This window comes from Euwallacea similis, chromosome 12 (assembly GCF_039881205.1).
Source record: "Euwallacea similis isolate ESF13 chromosome 12, ESF131.1, whole genome shotgun sequence".
Classification (NCBI taxonomy): Eukaryota; Metazoa; Arthropoda; class Insecta; order Coleoptera; family Curculionidae; genus Euwallacea; species Euwallacea similis.
The window spans coordinates 2,016,164-2,042,854 of record NC_089620.1 but is presented as its reverse complement, the minus strand read 5'-3'; the positions used below and the strand labels follow the sequence as shown (position 1 = coordinate 2,042,854).

Sequence of the window (26,691 nt, the reverse complement as noted above, 5' to 3'; positions counted from 1 at the left end):
TAACAATACCAAATTGGAAAATATAGAAACAGCCAAATGTGTAAATAAGCATCGCTTCATTGCATCTCGCGTATTTTCTCCCTATTTGAACAGGTTAACAGAGGTAAAAATCTATGACTTCCTGATCAACATCATCAAGTTGATGAATGTAGCTTTTGAGTAAGTGTTGGCCTATTTTATTAAGCAAAGCCTATTTTCTCCGTTACCAAGGTCAGTAAGGCACAGTAAAACGCTTTATTTTTTAATAATTTCGTTTATTTTCATTTGAATACACGTGTACTAGTTATTAATTTATTAACTAACTACAAGATAAAATGTAAATTATCATCTAATTTAAATAGTTACGAATATTTAACAAGGAGAACATCCAATAAATACAATAATATGAGTGGAATGAGTGAAATTTTCACAATAAATATTTCGTTGAAAATATTATTAAGACAACAAATGTAGATAACAATACAAGGTAATAGTTCAATATTTGTGTCTATACGGGGTGTTCTGAAATAATTTTAACAGCACATCCTGCGACATAAAGTAAGCGAAAAGTTCTTGCTAATAGAAAAACGCCCTGTTTATTGGGATAAAAGTAATATGATAGTAAAAATGAAGCAGTTTTCATTATACTTTTGCAATTTGTTGAACAATAGCCGCTAGGCATGAAAAAATACAAGAGCCAAAAAAGTGTTTAAGTGGAACAACGACTTGAGATTTTTGATTAGTGAATGTCACCCTCAAAAATATCATTCTATAGATTTCGAATTAGATTTAGACGTCGTTTTAAAGAAATTTGAACTAAATATCTCAAAAATGGAGGGAGAAAGAGAAAAATTAGAAACTTGAGCATATATTTATTAACATGCGTTGCTCAAATAATGTTTTCTTATAATGTGGTCTTATTTTGCGATTTTCTACCAGTCCTTGAAAGAACACAAGTTAAAACTGAAACGCTCTGTAAAAGTTTCTGCTTTTTTTAAGACTAGATTCCCACCCTTTCACCTTCTCACATATTTTGGTGCACCCTGCGAGCCATTTCCTGAAATTTAAATTTCTGGTTCAATTAGGAAACTGCAGATCAAAGGGCCAGTGGTTGTGGGCATACAAAAATAGTTACGGTAGGTAAAAGGGCTAGCAAAATACCACCGTGAATATTCTCACGACCGTTTGACATGCCTAAGGATGTGGGTCGTAAGTTTAGTTAAAAATAAAAAATTTAATTTTCATAGCGTGTATCTACAAAAACGAAGCGCTTGCAGACATATATTTATAGGCACCTTATGGCTTAATTCTTGTCGCAGATTTAGGTACTAATGCTGTAAAACAACTACTCAATTTAATTTCTGGACACCCTGTATATTTTTTTACTTCACGGGCGCAATAAGTTTAGGAAACAAACGCACCAAAAACTTTACAAATATTAGCTACTAGATGCGAAACGCTTGAATTGGGCTACAAATTGGAGTTTTTGCTAATGCTTATGTTATTAATAATTGATTATTACTTCATCCGCCCTGACACTTCATAGGTGACCAAGTGAAATAGAGCGCATCTAATGATATTGCCCAAGCGCATCTAATACGTTGTTTTTTAAATACAAAGTGGTTTTTTTTTTATGTTTAACTACTTACAGCTGGAAGAGTTGTGGAAACGGTTGAGTCAGGAAAGAATCGAGGGCTTAGAAGACTAGGAATTTAAAGACGCTCTTGCTTTTTCGAAAAAGTTCACGGCTTACTAGATTTTACAAAACCAAATTTTGTCGGTTTTTTAAATCCACCCGACCGAGTTATTATTGGTTTCAGAAAAACTGTGTAAATACGAAAGTTGTGGGGAATATTACCCTGCCTAGGACAGGCTTACAGAATTTTTCTGACACCTGTCATTTTTTAAATATGACGTAAACTTAGGACATTTTTAAAAGAAGCCATAATCTACTATGTTTCGCATAAAAAAATTAGGTTTACGTCATATCTCGAAAATGACAGCTGTCATAAAAATTTGACAAGTTATTCAAGGCCTCATTTTGACAGCTTCTGCATTTGCACTATTTCCATAGAGCCAATTTGACTAGATCGACCCAAAGAAATCGTTGAAATACGGCATTTCTTAAATATAATGTCTAGTAGGACGTGAATATTTTTGAAAAACAAAAGTAGTTTTAAAGTTTTTCCTCCAAAACCGCAATTTTTCCCTACTTCCTTCACTGAATATCGAAAAACCCCCCCTGTATATTTATTTTAGTAACGATCCTTTAATTTGTATACCTATACTGAGAAAGATATAATTTGCACCATAATTGACATGGTCACCCGTTATACAAGCTTCCTTTGTCTTACTTAGCAGCTTTATGAAAATAACACTTTTTTCATAAACATTTAACCATGTACAATGTAATACTACGTAATTACAATAATTTCGTTTCAATATCCTGGATCATGTATTCTTTTTACGCAACGGTGATATGTCATGGAGCAAATCGAAATTAAAGGTAGCAGAAAACGCAAGTTTTGTATTTAATTTCTTTTTAAGAGACAGTTTCTACTTTGTTTGAGAATAAAATTAAAACAGTATGTATCCAGGATGTTTATTAAACATATGGCACAAATTCAAAGGGATATTCCTCGCGTAAAAATAAGAAAAAAATTACAGTCATTTACAAAAAAAATTAGACTTACGGAGTTGGTGGTAGTCATTTTGAACAATTTTTAAATATTTGAAGAAGCTTTAATTCCATTATACCAATTTTTTGGGGTTCATTTTAAACTGGTTCACAGACTCGCAATAGATTATATTTTAATCAGGATCTCGAAAGCAAAGCAAGAAACGAAAACAAATCAACGAACCTGCCCCGGAAGATCGACCGTGGAATTTCTGGATGTACTCTGATATCAAAAGACACCCCATAAAATTGGTGATAAACGGTAGAAATTTCAGTTAAATCGGCGAAAGTATTTTTTAGATAATAATAAAAACCCGTTTTTAATCAAATCCCAACACTCTGTAATTGGGAAATGAAGCGTTCCCGGACATAAATGCTTACAGGACGGTTTTTCTTTGTCCAAGAAATATCCCCCTAAATTCTTGCTGCAGCGCTCTGCAAACTGTGAACGATCAATGATTAAAAAAAGAGAAAAATAATTTAAGCCACAATTAATAACGGTTACAACTCACTAGATACAAAGTTTACATATTATTACATATAATAAAATAAACAGTCCTTTCTGAAGACCTCCCTTTTATAGCTTTGAAAGCCCTTTTTGCAGGTTGTGCCTTAAGCGAACAGCGCAAATTCACGGGAATATTTGTTGGATGAAAATAAGGAAAAAGTTCATTTCCGACGATCTAGGGTTGTATTCTAACGCCGTTAAAACACAACCCTGGTGTTTTCGAAATTATACAGTGATCACTTAGAAAAATGTATCTTTATTGGTGGCAATAATTTCCAACAGTTTTAACTTCATAAAATAATAGTGTTAAATAATAGCGAATAAAGAGTGAAAATATTAAAGAAATTGATATAAGCATTTTTACATACACTCCTCGCCAGAAAGATAGCCCAGGTGTGCTATCTTTAATTCTTCACCAACGCATGTAAAGTTTTGAATTTGCGACGAATAATATCAAACCTTATCAGCTCAGAATATGCGGTTCGTTGAGAATAGTTAAAAATAATAAAAGATGTAGCGGGCAAAAAAAATTTCGTTTTAATTTGAAGTACGAAATGATAGCACATTCCGTTAATACATTTCGAAATTCCTCAGTATTTCATTATCTGCCAACGAGTAACGAATACATTGTGATATTGTATAAATTTATAAGTATGGGACGCGGAAAAAAATTAAACGAGTCAGAAAAGGAGCAAATATTTGAATTAAAACAACAAAATTTATCAGTATCGAAAATATCGAAAGTAATAAAACGAAGTCGTAAAGTAATACATAATTTTTTTTAAAATGTTGAAAACTATGGGAAAAAGAAAAGTACTGGTCGGCCGTCATCGTTATCTGATTGTGATAAACGAGCAATTTTGCGTGTAGCTTCTAACTCGCAATTAACAACGAAGCAAATAATGGAAAAGTCTGGTGTTAGTGCTAGTGTTTCAAGTGTTCGTCGAGTTCTACTATCCTGCAAAAACATTAAGAGACTAAAATTGAAAAAAAAACCTCCATTAACAACGAAACACAAAGCAGAAGGTTTAAGCTTTGCGAAAGAGAGAGTGCATTGGAAAAAAAATGGAGGAGAATACTATTTTCGGACGAAAAAAAATTTAATCTCGACGGTCCTGATGGGTTCCAATACTATTTCCATGACTTAAGAAAAGAGACGTTGTCAGCAATTCGACGACAAATGGGAGGAGGCAGTGTAATGGTTTGGGCTGGCATCGGTTATTTCGGCAAGACAAGTATCAAATTCATTAATGGGAGAGTGAACAGTGTCCAATTCATAAATTTAATAAAAGAACAAATAAATAATCATGCAGAACGCATTTCTGGACCTGATTACATCTTTCAACAGGACAATGCAGCTATACATACATCAAAATTGGTTCAATCATATTTTAAGGAAAATAATATATCTGTCTTACCGTGGCCTGCACGCTCTCCGGACCTTAATATAATTGAAAATTGTTGGGCAGAACTTGCCCGTGGCGTATACAGCAATGGAAAGCAATATCAAAACATACAAGAATTAAAAAATGCGATTTTACGTGAATGGGATACGTTAAATCGAAATTATATCCAAAAATTATATAAATCGGTACCAAATCGTATGATAGAAGTTATAGAAAGCAAAGGGGGATGTACACATTATTAAAGAATTATTATATATATACATATATATATATTAAATTATTATTAATTAAGATTTATGTTGATTACTACATATTCTCTTGTAGATGTGCTATCATTTCGTACTTCAAATTAAAACGAAATTTTTTTTGCCCGCTACATCTTTTAATATTTTTAACTATTCTCAACGAACCACATATTCTGAACTGATAAGGTTTGATATTATTCGTCGCAAATTCAAAACTTCACATGCGTTGGTGAAAAATTAAAGATAGCACACCTGGGCTATCTTTCTGGCGAGGAGTGTAATAATATAAAACTATTTTATTTTAAACCTCGACATCCTGAATTTCCGAAGTACCTTTGTTAGAACTTTTTTTCTTACGTTGACCCAACAAGTATCCCCTTAAATTTGAGCTGTACGTTGAGGCAACATCCCGTAATTTTACTACCGCAATGCACTTGAGGACCAACTTGCGAATCTGCTGTTGATTTTAAACGCAAGCTAATTTCCATAGAAACGTTGAAATCTACTTCAGCGACTCTAACCTACGTATTGGTCAAATTGTTGTTTTCTATGGATGTTAAAGTTAATCGCGCATTAATAATCTGGCCCTAAACAAGCTTCTTTTCTACAATGGCACTAACTGCTTCCAATGATACGTTAAAGGAACTCAAGGCTTATAAAGAAAACTACCGAAACGATGGATGGCAATCGATGTAAAATAATGGTTATGACAGTGCCCTGCTCAGCTCAATGATTAAATTCGCTAGAGTTGAATTATTTAGCGAGAATAACCAGAGTTAGGCGGAAAGCTTGTAATACTCAAAGTACTTACATCCTCCAAAAAATGACTTTTATCTGCAGCAATATGTAAGTGCACTTACGCAAGCTACTTAAATAGATTTGCTGGCAAAAACACACGATCATAAAAAGTCGTTTATGTGTCATGTGCCCTACAAAGAAACCAATAAAAACTGATCCAGTTAAACCGTCAAGCGTTACTTTAATATAAGTGATAAAGCGGGTAGGTTCATTCCTAAGAGCTGGCGTTAAGAAATATTTCTCCACATACCTAAAATGTATCTTTACAAGGACAAAAACTTAAGCTCTAATTAAATCAGGTAGACCTACTTCTTCGAAAACATGTATGTTTTTTGGTAAAATTAACAACCAGGGAGATATATAAAATTAAAATAACATCAGGTAGTATTACACGAAGAAGTTGGGACACCTAACGTACAGCTGACTAGGCAAAAAGGTGATAATTATTATTATGGGTATTTAGTCCGAAACTGTATAAGAATCTTTCACCAATTGGCTTATCCGCGCATATCTGCAATTTAAAACGTCGTCGAAGTTACTTTAAATCTAGAAAACAGAGAGAAGTTTGTGAATATAACGTTGTGATGAATACACGTTAGTAGAGTCTGTAACTACAAAACTTTGTTAGAAATAAATAAAATTGAAACTAAAACGTGTATTAATCATGCATATGTGATACAGCATTTCTTTAAAAAAAAAAACAGTGAAACAATCAATAAACGAAGATATTTATTTACACTTGGTCTTGATTAGGAGAGACATGGCACCAGTGAGTGGCCCGCAGGATTGTCAGATTTGAACCCTTTAGATTTTTCCCCTGATTTAAATTAAGTATTGAGTGCTTGCACAATTAAAGCTGGCTTTATTCGTTCGAAATGGCCACTGTCCACAGCTGTGCAGTGTCCTAGACGGTCAAATAATTCATGCTGCATATTAGATAGTACGTCTTTGAGTATCAACAGAACTGGATTTATATCTGACTTTAATAGATTCCCAAGGAAAAATCTAAGTGGTTCAAGTCTGGCTTTTTGTCCGGCCATTCTATATTTACCACGTCGCCCGTAAGTAAAACTGTTGTGAACGTTTTTCGAAGAGGATGTATGAAATGTTTCCTCTCTGTCAGAAAAAAGAAAAGTGCCAGTATCTCAGTTAAATGTTATTGCCCCATACAAAAAAAAAAACACGGATGGTGTGCAACTAACGTGTGTTAAATAATTATAAATGCTTCTTCGTATACTACAAAATGATGATGACAATGCCCATGAAAGAAAAAAATCAGGTTAGAAACGTCGAAATTTAGGAAAACAACATTCCAATCCCAAAAACCCTAAACAAATTTACTCACCAGGAGTATAAACTGGTACATCACCTTGATTTAAAGCGGCACTTTCGCCAGCAGCAGCCGTTGGTGGCGCCGGCATGGCGTAAATGGGGTTGCTAGGCCCTTTTTTCGGTGATGGCTGACTCGTTACAGGGGATCCCCCTCTGGATCCAGCTCTGTCTTCGTCACTACCGTCATCCTGAAACAAATTTTTATCAGTTTTCTGGCATGATCGGTTATCGCTGATCGACTTTTTGTGATATGTATGGAGTGTTCATGGACAAAACAAAAAAATTGTAAGATATCTCCGTTCTAGCTTAATAGAAATTTGTTGTAAAGTTCGATAAAATTACAGCTGTCGATTGGTGTAATAACGTGTATAAAAAGATTTATACAAGGTGAAACAATATAACTAATATGATTTTTAGTACTGGTAGTAAATTCAAGCTTATTCACTTGGTCCACCGTTATGAAGCCTAGCAAGGCGATTTCGGAAAGATTGGGTTAAATGGGAAAAAACTTGTGTAATACAAAGAACGACAAAACACCCAGTAATTGTCGTTTTTAAGCCATTAGAAACAAAAGTAGGTAATTTTTCATGTTTTATTTGTTCTGACGATATTCGACCACTACAAAAGAACTAAATACTTAATTCAACCCAAGCAACTTCTCAAACTCGTTAAAAAAATCAAACTGATGCTAAATCAATGAAATTGATGATGGCTGCTCGAAGTCGAAACGTCTGATAAAAATTCATCAGATTTTTTAATTTGTAATATTAATATGAAAAGAAAAGAAATATCGTCTCTGGATTCAATGTCCTAGGTCTTTAAATGTTTACATTTAACCAAATCTGAATGTAGGGTCATCTCCGAAACCTCCATGCTGGTCCTCCTTTTACATATTGGAAAGTGTAGCTAGATTGTTCCTCAAATAAATCTTACAAGTTGGTAGGTAAGAACAAAGAGAAATTTGAATGCTCCATACTTGATTCGCACCTATCGCACATACTAACTTGTGTTCACTTCACCATGCAGACCTTTAACGAGGATAGTTATATGTGTGTGTGTGTGTATGTGTGTATCAATGGCGGGCATGAAGCTTAAAAAAAAGTGCATTTGGGGCCCACGAATCGACTCAAGTGCTCAGGCATACAATACTATTAGCCTGATTGATGCATTTGGTTACTCCAAATAATTCCCGGGGGTCTATACAGGGTCGGCCACATGTGACAAGCACAAAAAGGTGAACGAAAGTACTTAGAACGTTTCGGTTTTTAGCATTCTGTATATCGTAAAAATATCTTGCTGGCGATTTCATTCGCCTGAATCACCATCCACGATAGAGCAGCAACGTTCCATGTTATTTTCTAAAATGGAGCACTAATTTCATTTTGAATCCCCAATAAATTTATGGTCCATTGTACAAGAGTGGACGCGATGGCCATATCGCAGCGATGCCGAGACTTGAGGCGAGCTGTATGTATACAACCTCTTTTTTTAACACTAATGGTTAAAATAGCAAAAAGGCGGTCAATCATAAGTTAAAATCAATCGGCAATCAATAAGTTTCCGTTTACCTAACCGGATTCAAGTAAGAGCATTGTAGCAGGGGAGTAGAAAAAGAGACATAAATATACCTGGTGAATTTTTAAAAACTTGCCACCAGCCAAATTTCCAGAAGTGCAAGCTAAAGATAAAAATGCTGAGACACGTCAACAATAGGATGGAAAGGGAAGAATAAAAAAATCTCGCCCCCAACCGACAATACCGCAGGGGTGGCAACCCCTTCGTTGTTTTAAATAGGGAATATGGGTCAAGTTGCACATCATTTTAAAGGCATTCAAATTCTCTAAATAAACGTGGCAAAGTCTTTGCTTTTTTTCTATTCAAATCTAGTTGACAAAAAGGGTCATTTCGTGAAATTACCAAAAGAAGAACGAACAAGAGTGGACATCCAATGTTGGACGAGAACTTATTGCGTGTCCAGCACGATTGTGTCTTTACACGTTATGATTTACCGGTTCGACAGTTTTTTAACGAAAATTTTCCTGATGATAGGTGGATTGGTGGAAGAGGTGCCATCCAGTGACCTCCTAGATTTCCCGATCTTACACCTCTCAACGTCTTTCTTTCCAGACATCTTAAAAATGTGGTTTATGCGATCCTTGTACAGGATCTTTAAGTATTCCATCAAGGAATTGTAGAACTTGTAACATTCCACAACGGACGTTTGAAGAAGTGCGACGAGAGTTTGAAAACCGTTTGTATTATCGCATGGAGAACGACGGAATGCACTTCGAACATCTCTTGAAAAATTAAGAATTATGAAAAGAATTAAATTAAAAAAATAAATAAAAATTTGGCACGATTGTTTGGAAAATTTGAAGACGTTTAAATGATGTGTCGTTTAACCCATATTCCCTAGTTAAAAAAAATGAAGGGGTTGTTACCACTGCGAAATTAGGAGGTGAGAAATGTTTTCATTCTTTGTTCCGGTTGTCAAGATTTCAAACCTATATGAATTTGAACATCGAAATTCTGCACGAAAAATATTATAAATTTATTCAGGATCCCAAAAAACTGATAATATACAATGTCCTGCTTAAGAAAGTGACCAGTGAAATCACTGGTCACTTATAGTAGATAGTGAATATCAGTTACATCGGATGCGGAAACCCAGACGGTTCCAAGCTTCTTTCTTTACCTATCATTGAGCCCTTCTGGATCGTATGCCCGGTGTATTCATTCATGACCAGCAGTTCATATAACTAGGTTTTGTCGAAAAAATGCCACTTAATTACAAAAGAACTAATTAGTATTAATGAGCTTCTTGTATCATTTTACCGTAAGCTTGGCTCAGCTTACTGAAAAATGTATATTCTGATCGATCTTTTTCGTAAGTATTTGAAAGTGTGCGAGGGCCAGGAGTAGCAAAGCCAACCTTACATAATAGCAAGTAGGCCACACGCACATTTGTATTCAATGCTTTTAATTAAATATTTGCTACAAACCGTCTTAGACCATTCTCTAACATTTTTCTGGCTTCTAAGCCGTGATCCCACGTAACTGCTACCCTACGTTTTTTCTTACTCCTACGATAAACATTATAACGAGTATTTCATTTCTTAACTCCTCATCGACAATCACGGAAGATCATTTTGTCATCATTGATAATGTTCATAGAAGACGCGAATTGGGCCTCTCCAAGGAATTCTAGACCACGGCTTAAAAGTCGGGGAATTCAGAATGCGCTTTGAACCGTCATGAAACACCTTCACAGGCAACTAGCATCGTTTATGTTATGTTAGGAACTTCCTTTACAAATCAACTACTAAATGTTTATATACCCGAAAAAACGTTATGTTTAAAAAATATTTAATTAACATCAAACAAATCACTGTACTACATTAACTTACCGGTCTTTTACCTGGTTGGATGGTGACTGGTTGGCCTGAACTCGGCCCTCCCTCCCGCTGAAAACATCACTACAGTGAGAACTCACTAATGACCCGTATGTATGTATAACAAAAAAATATACATACCGGATGCCACAAGAAAGTAGCTCACACTGCGACTTTTTAACTAATCATTTTTTGAAAGGAAATTTTTCTGGATACGTTTACGACCTAAAACTAGCCATTGCCAATTCCACTTCCGGTTTAACCGGAAATTATCCCAACTTTCGAATTTTAAATTGGACACCCTGTATGTTGTTTTATAATTAGGTTCTAGACTTCATTCCGCGTCTCATCTTTCAGTTTTTTACACAAAAAGTCACTAATCGTTTATGTTCGATTTTTCAATATAGATTATTGTGATTTTAAAAAATATTATCACTTTCCATGAGCTTGGAAACAGATGATAAAGCCTATTAATCGCTACAGAGCAACAAATGATACCACGCCCCATAGCATTAGTTGCTTAGATTTTGGGTTTCATTCCGCATCCCACTATATAACCACTTAGTCATGAACATGCATTCAAGATTACATTCATTTACCATAAGTTTTTGCAAAAAGAAATTTGCATCAATATTACAACATAAATATATGACGTTTTACGTTAACAACTGACAAGATGATGTTTTACGTCAAAAACTGACAAGATGACATTTATAATGACGTATAGAATCTATATATTGAAAATCTAGTCTAGATCAGGCTGTCCGATTTAAAATTCGAAAATTAGGGTGATTTTCGGCTAAACTAAAAGTCGCACTCAGTTGGACCTAAGAGCGAATATCGCAATTTTGGATCGCAAATGTACCCTGGAAATTACGTTACAAAAAATAACTAGCAATTATCACTGACGCGAGTCACTTGCTTGGGACACCTGGTACATTCAGGCATGAAAATGATCCTAGAAAAAAAATGTTTTAGGTAAAATAAAATCGTCTCTATGAGGGAGATAACGGGGATCTGGGGCAAGAGAGTCTGTTAAATATAGGCAAAGTTGTATTTCTCAGTAGTCGCAGTTAGTAAATAGTAATTTTCCAGTCTATTTCTGAAGAAACGAAACTAATATGACTTTCCCGCCAACACCTTTCCAAAAGCAAAAATATGGTGACATGTTTAAAATACGACTTTCAATTGTGAGTCGAATCTTGAACTCGAAAATTTAAAATATAAACCTGGAACCAACACATATTTTATTACATTACTTAAGATTCAAATGATCCGAATCATTTTTGGTAAAATCAAGGTGATTTGATGGACTATGTGTTGGTACCAAATCGAGGCACGTCCCTAACCTGAACTAACCTAAATGGCAGTGAATTTTTCTCAAGTACAAAAAATGCAAATCAGATTAAAATTTCACTTTCGAATTAGTAACAGAAAAGGCCTAAAGTGACTGACAAGTGTAAAAATATGTAAATTGATAGTTAAGTACCTACGCATGCAAAAATTCTCCGAACTAGTAAATGAAACCTACCTACCTATGATTTCATTCATTTATTTACAGCCGTGCGGTAATGTTACTTTACCGTACGCCATTTTATTTTTTATGGATGTAAATACTACGCTGAACGCTTATTTATTTATTATTTATATGGTGACCGTACGGTCGCAAATAATACAATAGTTATTTTGTATTATGTACATAATTTAAGGTTGTATGAGACGAATTTCTTTGGCCCGCTATGGCCTCTGTTCTGTGGTTCTATGGCCGAGCGAGCTTGCCACCGAATCAGTGAACGGATGAACCGAATAAAACCTCATCATGTACGTATTAAATACTGCATTTTATGTCCTATTCAATCAAAGATTCAGCTTATAGAACTTAAATATTTCCTCAACAGAGCATTTGCGGAAAACTTCATGATTCACACCGGATCGATCATATCTTGAAAAATACTTTTCACTTCCGAACTTTTAAGCTCCCCTAGGATTAATTTTCCGACTTATACTTATATGAAGTTTTCTGCCGCACTTCATCTACGACATCAAATTTCGAGACACCCTATATCATTGTCCTTTTTATGAGCGTGGACCCACCATTCGATCGATTATACTCGGCGTGTTTTGTTATGCATGAAATTAAATGTGTTGCCACACACTGAATCGGCAAAAGCCTAATCGAACTATTCAAGTTACACAGAGCGTCCGAACTTTTAGGGGTCAAACTTTAACCACGATTTCTCCATAGAAAAATACTAACAATTTGCTATATACAGATGCGAGCAAAAAAATAGCGTCACCTATGTGCTCGTAGCTTTAAGTTGAATATTTTTCTACCAATTGAGATGGGTGAAATCATAAATACAACACGTTCTTTGAATACTTTTAAGTAATTTGATGTCGGTGTGTCGTATATTAAAGAAAATGTTGAGGAAAGTTACAAAAAAAACACAAAAACGAAAAGTAGGTGACGCTATTTTTTTGCTCGTATCTGTATGTTATATCCCAAAAATGTTTTAATTTGTTTTATTAAAAGAAATGAAAATGCTCTCAATATTAGTTTTAAGATAACAATTTAAAAAAATCCTGCTGGTGCATTAAGACCGTTTTAAATTTTTTACTCTAAAACGATGCCCCCCCCCCCCCCCCCCCCCCCCAAATTTTGATATCTTTTTTATTTAAAAATTAATGCAGCCTACAAATGTGATTTTTATTTCGAAAAGAACCACTTCCGTACGTTTTTTTAAAACATATTCATACTAGTGTCCATGCTCACGCTACTGTTGAAATCAAATATTACATTTTATTTTAAAAAATTAGTTGTTTGATACGAGTAACGCCTACAAAATTGCAATAAAATATGTGAAACGGTTATATAGCAAACTACGATTATTTTTCTATGTAGAAACCGTCGTTAAAGTTTGATCCCTAAAAGTTGGGACATTCTGTATATAAATACCGAATCACTCGGTTATTTTTACACAAGGTTTGTGGTTTATTAATTCAATAATGTTTTACTTATACCCACTTTTTTCATTGAATCCTGACCAAATATCTACCACTCAACTACCTATATATTCTCTATCTGATTAATATTTAGCGTCAATCTGTATCTTGTTAATACACGAATAATGATAGCAAAATTTAATTCTAGACGGTGAACTCTTTTGCTAACTGTTAGAAGGAACTGCCTAACGAAGGATTCGTCATATTTTAAACACTTGTCAAGCATCTACTTGCCAAAATTCGGTCAAAAATGCTGACTTCGATTCTAATTGATTATTTATAACTTTCACTATAGTATATTGGCTGGCAGAAACTGCTAGTATGAAGTATATCTAGATTTCGAATTGTACAAACACAATGTTTAAATTATAGAAAGAGAGAGTAAATGTGTCACTTTACAGCCTAGACATTAAAAACGATACTTTACATCCTGAATTTGACCATTAAAGGAATATTTTTTTATATATCAGAGGGAAAAAATATTGCTATTGAGAGAGTTAATGTGTTTTATTGAAGAATTAAAATGAACATTTTCGGTGAAACACAACTCCAAGCACATGCAGTTAATCATTCTAAATCAATACGCCTGATATGCCAGGGAGTCTCCTGGCACACAGAATATGAAAAGTTTTATACTTGGAACTTTATAAATGCATTGAAAAAGAGAAATGTCTAATGTGCGTCTTTGAATATATTTTGTTGGAGTATTTGAACATAATTTCTTGCTATTATGTCTTAAATAGAAGCTATTACTCATCTACCCATTGAAGCTGCATTTTTGATCCAATGCCACATAAATCCTAATGTTCTACACTTCAATTGAAATGTTTAAGCAGTGAAAATGACTATTTAGCTCACTGCCATTAAACCATTAATATTATCAGAAACGTGAGGTAATGCGCGGTCACGATTGCCTTAACAGCATGTAAATTGAAGTGGATACGGATTAGTTCAAGTTACAAAAATAAGGAAATATTTACTATGTAGAAAATAGAACATTTAAAAGTTTAGGTGACAGTGTCTACCATTCTGAAGAGTACTACTAAAGAATATACGTTGAAATGAAAACAACACACTTACAGATGACGAAATTATATAATGACACAGTACGATGACATGTCCAGTGAAACTGTTTAGCTAAAGAAAGTTTTACCAACCCCTTTGACGTTTCCCGATCAATCCCAGGAACCACTAGGACTTCAGCCTTAATCTAACTTGCAATTTACTTACCGTATTTATTATTTGGACATTTTTAAAGACTGGGAGATGCATCAAAAATCGCATAAAATCAGCTAACTTTCTACACTAAAATGTCTCCCATAAGTGTTCGGGAAAAAATTTAAGCCACACAGTTTTCCTGAAAACTTACTGGGGACGTGTTGTTCAATAAAATACAGATTTTCTGATATTGGATACTCGAGGAAGAGTTCTTGAATTTGCGTAAGAGCAAAAACCATGCTGACGTAAATTTAATTCATTAAGGGTATTTAAGATTGCAGCCCTTTCGCTATATAAGAACTATAATGTCTGAAGAGCTCTTTATCCAGCTCTTTGACTCTCTAGTTTTTTTTAATGGTACCGCTATTCGGAACGGATCAAAGCGAACAGCTCTGGCCTTAAATTTCACATGAAATAAATTGGTACTACTTTTTGACTTATCAACATGAACTTTATTTTTCTTAAAAGAATCTCGATTGTTCTCTGTTTATCATACTACCATTAACTGAGAAATGAACTCTATTTTCTCACGCTTTTTGATAAACAGGATTGTTGACGAATTCTCAGGAAGGAATAGGTATTTTGATGATGAGTCACAAGTGGCAAGTCCTCGCAGCGACGAAATTAATTTTTATACACTTTTGGCGTTTAATAGAATAATCAATGCCGTCATATCTCACACATCGGACCCTGTATATACTCAGTGCACAGGGTGTTTTATACACATACAGAAATGAGAAATTATCTTTTATCTTAAAAACGGCTACTTAAGCAACAAAACACAAAGAGGCCTTTTTTATTAAGAACTGACGGAATATTAAAAAAATATATTCATATTAAAAAAGTCAGCGATGGACCATTTTTTTTCATTAAAAACATCCCACTGGCGGCACGGACGCCACTGGTGCAGGTGGAAATATTCTGCCTACTTCAGAGTATGCACATTTATCCTGCCATAGCGTGTCCTTAGTTTCATGTCCGTATGCCAAATGTTTTTGAAATATTTAAAAAAATAGAAATTAAACACTCTGTATCTTGGAAACGACACAATTTCGGACCCAACTTTATTCCATCTAAATATTTATTTTTATCAGCTCTACATCCCCTGAAAGTTTGTCGGTATGTATATGAAACGCCCTGTATATTGTTATTTAACAAAATCTGGGCGTTCTTGTTAAAAAAAATCAACAGTATTTCATTTGTTTAATTTGTTCTAAACCCGCACTGTATATTACTTCTCTTTAGAGCAATACATCACTATCACTCCGGGTATTTTTACTCACCTCTCAATGCGATTCACCTGAGAGACTCAATTCAACAGCAATAGCAGGCAAAGCAAAAACTAAGCAAAGTCAAAAAGAGAAACGCGGATTAGAATGTTTAAAATTTGCCGATAAAAATCAATGAACGTGAGAATAATTTGTGCAAGGGTAAGATTCTAATCCACATTCTGCAGGCAGCAGAAAGCGAAAACCAATCTAATTCAGCCAGAGGAATTAAATGTCCTACTTACATTCAACGTGTGATAATCCCCAGTGTCTTCTGGTGGCCTGGGTTTACATTTGCCGCAACAAAAGTTGCAACAGCAACACAGACAGCAGCAGCAGTAACATCCTGTCGCGATGCCACATATTATGAACAGGGCCTAAAATTGAAAAAATATATATAAATTAATAAAGGGTGTGCATTTTGCGCTGTGAATTTGAGGTGTCTCAGTTATACACAGTTAAATTTTGAAATTCACTACAGTTTGCAATTCCTCCTAAAAAATTGCAGCGTTTTTTCTTGCTGTTTGTAGCCTCAGCCCAATAATTTATTACGGACACTTTTGATGACTTTTCTAGTAAATTGTAGGCCTACGCACATAGGAAGGAACACAACAAAGCTGTTAACATTGATATTTCCGGCTAATTCTAATGAGAATTTTTCCATTTAGAATTTTTATCTCATCGACCTTTTACTAGTGCTTTTAATACCCAGCTGGCTATCATTGCTAATGAGCTACCCGATATATAGGATGACCGGAAATAATGTCGAAACATTTTTTGAGGTGATTCTAGAGACTCACATAATAAAAAATATTTTTGGGGCATATAAACATATCCCAAAAATAGCTTCTTAAGGGGGGAACTTTGAAGGTGTTTTTTTCGTAATATTTTCGAAACGGTTTACGTTAAAATCATGAAATTCGGTATTCTTTAATAAATTGGAATGGGAAAACTTTTTTTGGGTTAATAATTGCAGATTTTAGTCAGGGGCGTCACATACAGGGAATCTCCCACGTAAATGTTGTCCTAACTTTTTTGTTTGTGACATTTCTTAATTTTTGAAATAAAATTACTGAATCGAAAATATTTTTCAGTAAAAACAGTTCTCTTATTTAATTTCGGTTGGATAGACTTTTTATCAGAAAAATTATTTTTTATAAACCGATGCACGATTATAAAAATATCGAAATGCATCTTATTAAGTATAGTGGGCATCCTCGTAATAGAAATATTTTTTTATTAGCCAGCAATAAGAAAACTAATATTATTAAGGATTTATCACTTATTCATAACAAACGTTGAAAATGGTCTTCGTTCATCGCAATGAATCCTCAATTATTTTCTTTATAGATTTCGATGTCCATGTAATCGTGCATCGGTTTATAAAAACTCATTTTTCTGAAAAACGGTCTATTCTAACGAGATGAAATAAGAGGACCCTTTTTACTTAAAAATATTTGCGATTCAATAATTTTACTTCAAAAATTAAAAAATGTCATAAATAAAAAAACTTTGGGTCACATTTACATAGGAGACACTTTGTATGTGACGCCTCTGATTAAAATCTGCAATTGATAAGACAAAAAAGTTTCCCCATTCCAACTTATTAAAGTATGCCGAATTTCATAATTTTAGCGCAAACCGTTTCGGACACATTGTGAAAAAGCCATTTTCAGATATCCCCCTTTAAGAGGGTCTAGTCTCTTTAAGAAGTAACTTTGGGGGTATATTTATAAGAACTTTTTTATTCTTTTAATCTCTAAAATCACCTACCAATGCATTTCGACGTTATTTCCGGACACCCTGTATTAGAAATTAGCATGCAATATCTATGTATGTGGTGTATAGTTCCAAAATATGTATTCATAAAGGTTTTTATGATACCCATGCGTATATCTAATTTGTTATTACACATTTGCAGAGCGATTGACCATTTATCCACTTATTTTCCTTTTGGTACATGCAGGAAAGACACAAAGAGAACAGTACGGTCGAACTTACATAGCCTGCCGCATTGCAAACAATGAAAAAAGTGCATGTAATCAGCGATATTAATAAAAATTGTAATTAAACGGACGCCTTGTTGGTTATGGCCTACCTCTAATTTGCACCCGAGCACTGGAAAACTCTCTACATATGAAACAAGTGTCGTTAGATTAACGCTATCTGGCATTATACCTCTACATAAAATCACGCACAGATCTAATTTACATTGCAACCGAATTATTTACTAGTAACATGTAAAATAGCATGCAAATCTCATAAACCGCCTGTATACAAAATTCAGCCTGTTTACTTATGTGACCTTAGTTTAGATTTATGTCTTCAAATCTGTTTTATCTCTAGTTAGGAAACCCTGATGATATCGTAGCACAAACTGCAGATTACAAATAAAATTAATTTTAAATTATAAGTAAACATTTTGTTTATATGCCACAATTTAGATAAATTGTTGGATGGTGGGGCTGCAATTATAATAGTAATTTCAAGGGCTGCTGCCGCTTGTATAAGAAAAAAACCTCTTACCTTGCACCAAGTTGAAGTCACAACAAAATAGGCATTTACGTTCTCTTCCCCAAACTGTTCTGCAATATATAGCCCAAGAGAACCATAATTATCATAAATATTTCTTCTCGTTGGATCGCTTAAGATTGTGTGAGCTCTGTAATGTCCCTAGTTATCATACCAAAAACCTGAAGTTACCGTACACCTACATCTTACCTATTAACTTCCTTAAATTTTTCCGCAGCTTCAGGGTTGTTAGGGTTCTTGTCTGGGTGGTATTTCAGAGCTAAACGACGGTAAGTCTTTTTAATCTCGTCCGCTGAAGCAGTTTTTGGAAGGGCTAAGATTTCATATAATGAATCGCCTTGGGTCCTGAAATCAAATTTTCTCTAGCTTATTGGTGCTTATACAAAAAAGCCGGGGAAAATAGGAGTAAATACAAATGATTAATATTCTAGAAAATGTGTTCTGTAAGGTTTGCGTCGCGCCTATCCACGGACATTTACTTGTACAATACAGGTAGATAATGCATGTGCCTATATAGACATACCTATCAGACCTACATAGCCCTGATTAACAAAAAGGATTTTGTGGATCCGTACCCGACCTGAAACTAATTTTCCTATGAGTATGCAATAGTGGCTTACTAGCACTAGTGCGCGAAAGAGGGCCAGGTGGTACTTTGCTCAAAAATTAAGTGACACAGCATGATTAGGTGAATATGGCATATGTTCACTAGAAGAGTGACCAAGGTCCAAATATGCTCAGAAAAACCAATTTGGTTCTTAACTCTGGCGGAAAAGCCTCTCCGGCACCTGACGGTTTGCTCGAAAGATTCCGTTACTTGTTAAGAAAATAACTATTTTCTCATTAATTTTTTCAATACTCAAACATACCGCGCGCGAAGGTGCTTATAGTGCGAAGATCTGAGTGAAAAAGGAATGTATATGTGAGATAACACTGTATGATGTGCATCTACTAGGGAAAGTAGCATATTCTCGGCTGACAAAGTAAATTTATGGCTGAGGTGCAGCCCAATCTGACATCACCAACTCGGACAACATCTAGAATATTTCAAAATTGCAAGGCACTATTTAAGATATGTGTTCCCTAGTACAAAATAAAGAAAAAAGGCCATATAAGTATGTGTCCGATCTCGATAGGTAGCGGAGTTGCAGGGAGATAAATGTTAAGAAAAGTTACGTTTTTACTTTATTGTGCTTGATCTACTGCAGATAGAGCTTCAAATTTTATATGAGTATTAGGTAATAGGTGCTGCTTAATCCGAGAGCAGATTGCCTTCAACTGCTATAGAGGATAGTATATTTTCTCAGGTTTTGGTCCATAAAATCCTTTAGAAAAATTTGCTTGGACGCCACTAGTGAATTTTACTATTTTTCTTAAGTTCTTCAATCTATTACCTAAATTTGATCTCTCTTGGCTTTTAATCGAATTCTATTTAGTTTCTTCATAAATTAATAAATTTATAAATTCAAAAAATCGACCAAAAATCAAGAGATAAAATTTAGGTAATAGTGAAGAATTTAAGAAAAATAGTAAAATTCACTAAAGGCGTCCAAGCAAATTTTACTAAAAGGTATTATTGGCTAAAACCTTAGAAAACCCTCTATAGCAGTTGGAGGCAATCTACTTTCGTGTTAAGCAGTACCTATTACCTAATACTTATATAAAATTTGAAAGTTCTATCTGCAGTAGATCAAATACAATAAAATAAAAACCTAATTTTTTTAATATTTCATCCCCTGCAACTCCGCTACAAATCGAGATCAGACATACTTATATGACCTTTTTTCTTTATTTTGTACTAGGGAATATATACCCCAAATAGTGCCGTGAAATTCTAAAACACCCTGTATAGTGCATACTGGTAATCACCAGGAGCTCTAGGAACTGCGGAGAAAATATCGAAAGACATCAATTCGAATATCGAATATTTGAAACTTCAACACCCTGTATATCTAATTTGATAAACTCTATCACCTCTCGAAGCTTGTCCAAACATTTTAAGCAGCAGTTACTTTTAGTCGAGCGATGGGTAGTTCCATTGAGCAGAGTAGTTAAAAGGAGAAATTTATTTACATTAAAATGGATATACATGGACAGTAACCCCCCTCTGGATTAATGCACGGATTGATTCCTCCATGTTTCGAACGTAGGCGTCGTTTAAATTTCTTGTGTGTATCAAGTAATATCAAGTGCTGATATATATTTTAATATACACGTGCTCAATGAGTCATTACTTCTCATGTGATTCCAAAGAATGAGGTAATTAAACTATTTTTGTAAAATTAGTATTATAATTTGAATTTGTTACATAAAACGAATTATAGGCGGCAAAGTCCGTTAAAGTACCGCACTATGGATTTTTACGTGTTATGAAATCCTAAGGAAGAAGCAGTCTCCGCGCATCTGCTAATTAAATCATTGTCTACCAGCTTCCCTACTTACCTTATTACGTTGACATTGATGGTTATCAGAATGTGTCATATTACAAAGGACAAAGAAGACAATTTAATGAGCAGCGTTGTTTATTTATTTTTTTGTTAATAACCTTCATTATAAGGCATAGTCCGCAAGACAAGAAGAGTAAAACATAGGTCGATATTGACCAGTCACCATGTTACCAATTAAAAAATCAAATTTAAATAGACAAAAAGTGTACCACCAATTTAATGACCCCTTAAAGTGACGGTGCGGAATAACGTCTAGAATTTAAGTATTGAAAAATATACAGGGAGTCCAATTGAAAATTTGCAAGTTAGGATTGTTTCTGACTAAACTACGCTGATGCATAAAGTTGGTCATAAGAACAAATAATGCAGTTTTAGGTTGTGAAAATTTCTTTTCAGAAGAACAATCTGTTAACAAAGTTGTAGGTGCCATCCACTTGTTTGAGACACCTGGTGTGATTGAAATCAGCAAAAAAAACCCTTTACAACTCCAAAATACAATAAAAGGTGTTCCATTTAAAAAAGGTCAACTTACGACCCTCACCAATTTTTTGAATATACAGTATAAATAAAAACTATCCCTAAAAAATTTCATGTGAATAGCTACAACTTTAAAAAACGAATGGAAACGGATGCTGAGTTAAGCTGAAAGGACTGGAAAATTATACTGTTGACAGACAACTACCCAGCACACCCAGGTATAACAAATTTGGACTTCAGTAAGTTGTTGGACAATAAATATAAGATCCAAGTTATAGCCTGTGGATCAGAATCCATATCCATAGCTTAAAAAGCAATTATAGACTTCTTTTCAAAATGGTAATTTTCTTGATAATAACACAGAAAATTTCAATGTTATCCTTGTTGATGCAATACACTTCATTCACATGCCTGGAGAAGGATATTGAAGAAAACAATTTTCAAATGCCTTAAGTCATGAGGATTTCTGACTATTGGGATTCATTTTCATCCAAGCAATCTCCTGCCATTAGTGGAATGGTTGAAGAAAGTTTAACAGGAAGATCATAACAACAACATTCCAGACAATTTTCCTTGCTCCCAAAACGATTTCAATGAATTCATCTATGGTGATGACAAGATTGTAACTGTCAAATACCCAGGGACGATGATGAGGTCACTGTCAGTTCTGTTTCTTCACGGGTTCATATTGATGACCTGGAGGAAGATGAAGATCAAGGTGAATCAATAATTGACGAGTTAATACCAGTTACAACGATATTAGAGGCACATTAACATGTTGAGGTTGTTTGTAATTTCTTGGAGTTTTGAAATACTGCACAAAACGCCCTGAATAGATTTCCAGAAGTAGCATTACATATGAATAATATTAATTTAAGAAAAATAAAACAAACTACAATAATCAGTCCTCTCAAATAAGGTTCATAAAATCTCAAGAGGTGAATTTTAATAAAAACATAAAAATCTGCATAAATAAATCTCTGGTATTTATTGCCACTAATGCTTATAGGAAACTCCTTTCCAAGGTATCTTAAGATTCCTTATGAGCAAACAATACAGTATAAGTAGCTAACAAGTAAGTTCCAAAGAAGGAATTATTTGTATTTGATAATTACAGACTGTAAGTTGAACAAACCACCTTGATTTCAATGGGTAAAGGTGTGAAATTATACAAGACCACTGAAAAAAAGAGGGGTGTTCAGTGCTGCAGCATTGCTGGTTTACTAATCATAACAGAAATAGAAAATGTTATTAGTAATATTTACTAAGTATACGGAAATGTCTGTTTGGATAATGATAACTTGGAATGCAAAGACTTAAACGTTGAAAGGATTATTAAGAAAAAATGCGAGCCGATAAACATAAAAGCCCAAAAATATTCAATACAATATCTACTTACGAAAGTTTTCGTTTGGCGTCCATAACAGCCCTTTGAATAGAAGTTCTAACTATAAAATCTTCTGCACCGTGCAGGAGGGCCCGTAAGTTGATTTTCAAATATAGTGAAAATGGCGAGAGTTTTTTGCCTCGACTTTATCAGAGAAATGACTGCATTTTATTTTATTTACAATAGCTTCTCATGGCAGTCGTGTGTAGGGTAGTGACGATTGGATTGAAAAATTGAAAGGTAATTAATGTGATAAATGAGAGCAACTGTCACAGTGAAGTATTATCAATGACATTGCCAAAAGCCAACTGTCAACCCTCTTTTTCTGGGCATAATTAGTGTGCAGCTGAACGACTGTAACTATGAAGACACGTGATCGCGTTAATGTGGCAACGCTGCACGCATCTTATTAGGCACGGAGCGTAAAAAAACGTTTTATTTAGAATTTTATTTGTTACTCCTTTATAATGTTTTTCCTTCTCTTGGATTCAGCGAATCCACTCCGGATCTGCCCCTACGTATTTTAATCACGCATTCTTTGAAACGTTCTGAAAGATCTCTGAATTGCAAGATATTTAACGTGACCGAGTTTGCCACCCATATTCCCTGTTAGTTTCCCCGTTATTTTTTATATAAGTTTTACTGCAAGCGTTAACTCTGGATAGATTGTAAAAATCTTTTTTTATCTTTTGGCTGGTTATTGCGATAATTTTCCTTCACCATAACATCAAGAATTGATACGAATACGCATCTTATTAAGTTTTACTTTAGAATATGAGAACTTAACTAGCAGAATAATGGCAACCACTTCCAATAACGGTAATTCGATTGAAATGAAATTGAAAATCTTTAAATTTAAAAGAAAAACGTAAGGCACAGCTTTATAAAACACAAAGTGGAAAGAATTCTTGACGTTTTAGTAATATACGTGTTTGTTACACCGTTTTTGCTATTAAAAGTTTTTAATATTTCTTGGAACCAGTTAATAATTCAAATTTAAATACTATCTTCACAGTCTTGATTCCTGCGAACTTTTCAAAGATCTATTATAGAAACATGTAGACAAAGCTTATGACAGAAACGACAAAATTATATGCTGCCAGATTTATTTTTTCTTCCAGCAGTACTACTGAAGAGTTTACTTTTTCTGGGGACAAGAAAATCTTCGCTGAAAATAAAAAATCTCAAGCCGTATGATCCTCAAAACTGTCCAAATTCAAAAGTCACAATGTGATGCATACGATTTACATATACTGCACTGTTAACGAAAGAGTGTTCCTGCCCAAGAGGCACACTAAATTTGCCATTACTAATGGAATATACTATTAATAATCGCATAGAAATCACCTTAAAAATAACTCAAATGAGCGTTCTATTTAAATGGCTACAGGGTGTTTTAAGGCCCAAATTCGCCCAATGTTTTGGAGTTTTCGAATGGAGGTGCGTCGACAATGTCGAGAATCATCATCCGAGTATATTGAACACACCCAGTACCGGTCAGTGTCAATGACTGACAGTGACAGTGTGAAAGCTATAGCGTCTATAAGCAACAAAAAAAGCAAAATAAATAAAGAGAAGCCGGGCGAAGCTTTTGAGAAAAATTCAAATCAGTCATCATCCTTCAATTACCATAAAATAATACAAATTTTTGCACAGAATATTCTATAATGTCTATCGGCGTTCCAATTAAAGTTCTTCACGAAGCCGAGGGCCATATAATTACTTGTGAAACGGTTAGCGGTGAAGTTTACAGAGGAAAGCTTGTTGAAGCTGAAGATAACATGAATTGCCAAATGAGCCAGGTTACTATTACCTATAGGGATGGCAGAGCGGCCCAACTAGAGAATGTATACATCAGAGGTTCAAAAGTCCGGTTCCTTATATTGCCTGATATGTTGAAAAATGCTCCTATGTTTAAGAAGCAAACCAAAGCTGGGGTAGCAGGAAGAGGGAAGTCTGGTATATTACGGGCTCAAGGTAAGATTAGAGGCGTCTTTACAAGACTGACTTGTTATGTTACTTAGATAGTATATTATATACTAAGGGATAAAGTGTTTCATTACTGTTGAGAAATTTTATAATTTACCAAGGCTCTGATTTGTGTAGTATTTTGTTTACAATCATAATACTTATTAAGAATTTGGATTAATTCTTGGAAAAAACTGGTTAAGGTAGATAAATAAACCTTAAAAATCCAATGAAATTAGTTTCTTGTCAAAAAGGAAAATAATTTGAGTTCTAAAAATGCTTTAATAACCTATTTTTCAATAGCAAAACAAACAAAACAAACATTTTGGGAATTAAAGGAGAAAGCAGTATATAATGGAAATTTATTTTTTTCCATTTTGAGATTTTGGACAGGGCAACTAAGGAACTCAATGTTATAGATAGATGATATTCTTTCTCTAATACTTGATTATAGAAGTAAATAAAAATAGCCAAAATAATGGGACTAATAAATGAAAGGGACCTGTTTAGTAATTATTTCTTTTGTTAGAATGGCACCAGTTCTGCTTACTATATGTTTTGATAAACATGCAACACATTTAGTTGTGTATGGCCACAGATTTTAAAAAAATATTTCTTGAAAGTATGGCAAATGTAATTTTTTTTCTGCATTTATTACTTTGGCATACAACAACCTAAGGTCTATTTTGTCATAATTTATTGGCATTGTTCCAGAAGACACCTGCCTCATTAGACCATTCAATGGTTTATCATAGAATAAAGAACAAAAGCAATGGATTGTTAATTAAAACATTTAAAAAAACATCGTTTTTGAACGTACAGGTTTTTCTTTCTAAAGAGGTGTCATTTGTTGAATCACTAACCATAATCAATGTTATGCATTCACTCTCTGATGATTACTCCTTAAAAACCTTTTTCTTAATCATAGAATGCAAATTGAAATATGCCCTAGCAGAGGCCATTTTATGGTGTCCCATTATGTAGCTTCTATAAATAACTTTTGGTATAAAATATAAACAGATAAAACTTATTACTTTCACTAGCATCTTTAAAAACCTGTCCAAAAATGTATCAAAACTGTTTCAGGAAACACAAAGTATCTATTTCTTTTTCTTCTTCTTACTGAGAATTAGAATGAGCAACCTTTCCAATGTAATATAAACTAATCCAACCATGTAGCTGTCACCCTTTCAAAGAACTTAACAGTGGTCAACATAAAGATGACCATTGGTTTTATGATAATGTCATTATTTAAGCTTAGGAAAACCCCCTGGTAGAAAATATGTAAATATTGGAGTTTATTTTTTAGTTTGAGTCACCTATTTTAAAGTTAATGTCTACTTTTTGTATAATTAATTGAATGTATATACAGAAAGTAAAAATTAATATCTCAAACTTTTCATTTCTTTAGTTGCAAGAGGTAGAGGAAGGGGCGGAGGTCCCCCTGTTAGAGGCCGAGGAAATGCTCCTTGGCAAAATCAGCAAGTTGGTGGTAGAGGAAGATAATTTAATATAGTAGTTTGTCAGTTTATTACATGTAAATATGTGTCGGTACTAAACGTAAGTACATACATTTTGTCAATCAGTACTTCTGGATCTAGTACTATTTTGAAACGTATGTTATTTATAGAATTTAGATTTAATTTTGATTTAAATTGTCAAATGAACTATAAGAATAGTAATGATAAATTCTCTGATAAAATTGATACTGTTAGATGTGTTGTGTGTTTTGTTCATCATTGGTTTGTATCAATGATATCCTGATTTTTTTCCATATTATGGTAAATAAACGTTTATTTCTCTGACTATCCATTAATCTTACTCTTCCATCTAATATCTTCTGTACATAAATCAAGTATAGCTAAAATCACGCTTATTGTGGTTCTTCCCATAGAAATCAAAACTGAAATGTTAAATTACTGATTAAAATTTTTAGAGCATTCGCAAATATTTCCATTATTTATTGAAGAAACTGAAAAACACTAAATGCAAAACTGTCAAGAATTACAACTAAACACATATTTTATCCCGCTTATTTTAGATGCATCGTTATA

At 34.0% G+C, this 26,691-nt stretch overlaps 2 protein-coding genes across 6 annotated transcripts; one reads left to right on the top strand and one right to left on the bottom strand.

The window, feature by feature from the left end:
- Positions 1 to 231: 231 nt before the first annotated feature.
- On the bottom strand, positions 232 to 22,969 carry Csp (Cysteine string protein). Of its 5 annotated transcripts, none has more exons than XM_066395406.1 (7): positions 22,682 to 22,969; positions 18,548 to 18,703; positions 18,353 to 18,488; positions 16,072 to 16,203; positions 10,353 to 10,409; positions 6,983 to 7,133; positions 232 to 6,159 (listed from the first exon to the last, which is right to left on the bottom strand). In XM_066395406.1, exons 1-7 carry the CDS (start codon positions 22,702 to 22,704, stop codon positions 6,149 to 6,151), a joined length of 666 nt encoding a protein of 221 aa, XP_066251503.1. In that variant the 5' UTR covers positions 22,705 to 22,969; the 3' UTR covers positions 232 to 6,148. The 5 variants fall into 5 exon arrangements, with proteins under 5 accessions (XP_066251503.1, XP_066251502.1, XP_066251501.1 ...); XM_066395405.1 differs by having other exon boundaries at positions 232 to 6,124; XM_066395404.1 differs by having other exon boundaries at positions 6,959 to 7,133; positions 22,682 to 22,968.
- A 1,222-nt stretch (positions 22,970 to 24,191) lies between these two features.
- Positions 24,192 to 26,326, top strand: SmD3 (small ribonucleoprotein particle protein SmD3). The gene is made up of 2 exons (XM_066395399.1): positions 24,192 to 24,646; positions 26,049 to 26,326. The coding sequence occupies exons 1-2, from the start codon at positions 24,337 to 24,339 to the stop codon at positions 26,141 to 26,143; spliced, it is 405 nt and encodes a 134-aa protein (XP_066251496.1). The 5' UTR covers positions 24,192 to 24,336; the 3' UTR covers positions 26,144 to 26,326.
- The last annotated feature ends 365 nt before the right edge of the window (positions 26,327 to 26,691 follow it).